The sequence below is a fragment of the Octopus sinensis genome, unplaced genomic scaffold, assembly GCF_006345805.1.
Source record: "Octopus sinensis unplaced genomic scaffold, ASM634580v1 Contig07101, whole genome shotgun sequence".
NCBI lineage: Eukaryota > Metazoa > Mollusca > Cephalopoda > Octopoda > Octopodidae > Octopus > Octopus sinensis.
In genome coordinates this window covers 353758-356228 of record NW_021829832.1, presented here as the reverse complement: position 1 = coordinate 356228, position 2471 = coordinate 353758, and the positions used below count along the sequence as shown (strand labels likewise).

Below are 2471 nucleotides of genomic sequence, written 5' to 3'. Positions count from 1 at the left end.
CAGAAATGGGCAAATATATTTACTGCTAATCATAAAAAGATGATGGTCTTATTTTATCATATAATATTGCTTTACTCATCGCTAAATCTTGTAAACCCCACACAATTACTATATTTTCTTAGTAACGTCTTATAGATGAGATTAGTAAGACGATAATTGGCTGCTTGCATCCACTCCCATCGATCATCTTCATTGGGAATCTTGTATCCTTCCGGTCGAAGACCATTTGACGATGAGAGGACTCCAATTCTACAGGAAATACAAGACTTTTCTCATCCGAGTCACAAAATCTCTATTCCAGAAAACAAAAGCCACATCATTTCTACTCTGGCCGATCAATGTAGATGTCTTTCAAAAATACTCTCAACCAACAATGGGAAAACTGCGAATAAACTAATCCATGACTACATCTCCTCTCGTGCAATCAGGATGCTTAAAAACAACAAACTTCTCAACTCTCCCCTCCCGCCGGTCCACTCCTCAGAGCAATCACTCGGCAGATATCTCCGTGTCCAGCTTGCTCAGATTCGCTCGGGACATCGTCCACCCATCTTCGAAACATACCGTTCCTTCACCCCTGAAGACCTCTTCCCCTGTCCTGGACCGCCTCACTTGTCTCCGCCTATTGGGATTCGGGATCTCTGGGAGCGCCCGATCTTCGCGTCTCGCTACCTGATTGCATCCGGCTTCCTACGTGTTAGTGAAGCCGGGGTAACATAACTAACTAACTAACCCCACACAATTGGCGAACAACTTATAATTCCATCAATTCGCGAAGTACTGACAAGGGTTATGCACCAACCTTATCAGAATATCATTAAGTCAATTCCACTGAGTAACAACACGGTAGAGAGACGTATCGATGACATGGCATTCGACGTAGAAAACAGTTTGTGTTCGATATTGAAAAATACGCATTTTAGTCTACAGTTAGATGAGTCAATACTTTCTGGAAATGACTCTTTATTACTTGCATATGTACGTTTTGTCAAAGATGGCCGGATTATGCAGGAATTACTTTTTGCACGAATGCTAGAAACCAATACTAAAGGGAAATCAATGTTCGACAAAGTTAACGAATTTTTGATTCTCAAAAATATACCAATAACGAATATAGTTGCCTGTGCAACTGATGGGACACCTTCCATGATCGGTTGCTATCGTGGTTTAATGGCTTTCCTAAAATAACACGTACCAACTGTACTGACTATTCATCTTGCGACCAATCGGCAGCATTTAGTTGCTAAAAACACAACTGCTTGATTATATTCTTCTCTTAATACAGTTATTTCTTCTATTAACAAAATTAAATCAAACTCGTTGAATTCACGTCTTTTTTACCAGCTTTGTGTCGATAATGATGAAGATTTTTTACGACTTTTAATGCATTCAGAAGTAAGATGGCTATCAAAGGATGACTGTTTGGGACGTATATTCTCTCTTTTTGACACTGTGGTTGAATTCCTCAAATGTTTGAACTCTCATCTTGGTTCAGAACTATAGAATCTATTAAACATGATGTTGCTTATTTAGCTGACATTTTTGCTAAGTTTAATGTACTTAACGTACAACTACAATTCGCCGATATTAACTTAATAAAGGTATTCGTTAATTTTTCTCATACTATTTTAATTTAGGCAAAGTCACTCATTACTACTTTTATTTTAATGCTATCCTTGTTTTGTAGAAATATTGGTAGAAAGGAGTTAAGCCAATTTCCACGTCTCGACAATCTTAAAAATCTACTTTCTGAAGATAATCTCGAAAACTATGTTGAACATTTAATCAATCTTGAAACATTTAATCAAAGATTTCTGCGAACTAGAAGTTCCGGAATGGATCATAGATTCTTTTCAAGATATCGACGACGTTGAATCTTGTTATCAACTGGAACTAATTGTATTGAAAAATGATTGGGAATTGAAACAAACACTCAAACAAAAGTCATGTCAAGATTTTTGGCTACAGGCGGATATTCCTGATAAATATCATGTGTTATGGGAGAAAGCTAAATTATTTTTTATCGCTTTTCCTACTTCTTACTTGGCTGAGAGAAGCTTTAGCGTTGTATCTCAACTCGTTACCAAAAGTCGAAACCGTTTAGACGTTGCTGAGAGAGGAGATCTACGGCTTCGTCTTAAGAACATAAAGCCAAGTGTAGAAGAACTTGTTTCTAAATTCATACAACGTCATTGTTCTCATTGATTGTTTTTATAAATAAATTTTTTTTTCTTTTTGTTTCCATGTAAATTTTCATGGTGGGCGATATTGCAAAAAGTTTGTTAAAGGGAGCGACAACAAGAAAAAGTTTGGGAAACACTGGCTTAACCCAATCAGCTGTAAATTACTACACTCAGTGATGTTTAAATGTATGGAAGAATCAAATGTCGACATATTTAGTGGTTAAGTGTATCCATCTTCACTTATGTCGAATGTATGGAATTAAAAGAAGCAGGAAATTGAAAGGACAT

At 36.8% G+C, this 2471-nt stretch overlaps 1 protein-coding gene across 1 annotated transcript; it reads left to right on the top strand.

Annotated features, from left to right (window-relative positions):
- Positions 1 to 867: 867 nt before the first annotated feature.
- On the top strand, positions 868 to 2205 carry LOC115227723 (SCAN domain-containing protein 3-like). Its single transcript, XM_029798468.1, has 3 exons — positions 868 to 1153; positions 1286 to 1429; positions 1811 to 2205. The coding sequence occupies exons 1-3, from the start codon at positions 868 to 870 to the stop codon at positions 2203 to 2205; spliced, it is 825 nt and encodes a 274-aa protein (XP_029654328.1).
- Positions 2206 to 2471: the final 266 nt, after the last annotated feature.

Bases quoted from the DNA above. Each gene is read 5' to 3' on its own strand.
- LOC115227723 (XM_029798468.1), top strand. From the start codon at position 868: ATGGCATTCGACGTAGAAAACAGTTTGTGTTCGATATTGAAAAATACG. The intron at 1,154-1,285 runs GTTGCTATCGTG...CTCTTAATACAG, and splicing joins TGGGACACCTTCCATGATCG to TTATTTCTTCTATTAACAAA. The intron at 1,430-1,810 runs GTATATTCTCTC...ATTTAATCAAAG, and splicing joins AAAGGATGACTGTTTGGGAC to ATTTCTGCGAACTAGAAGTT.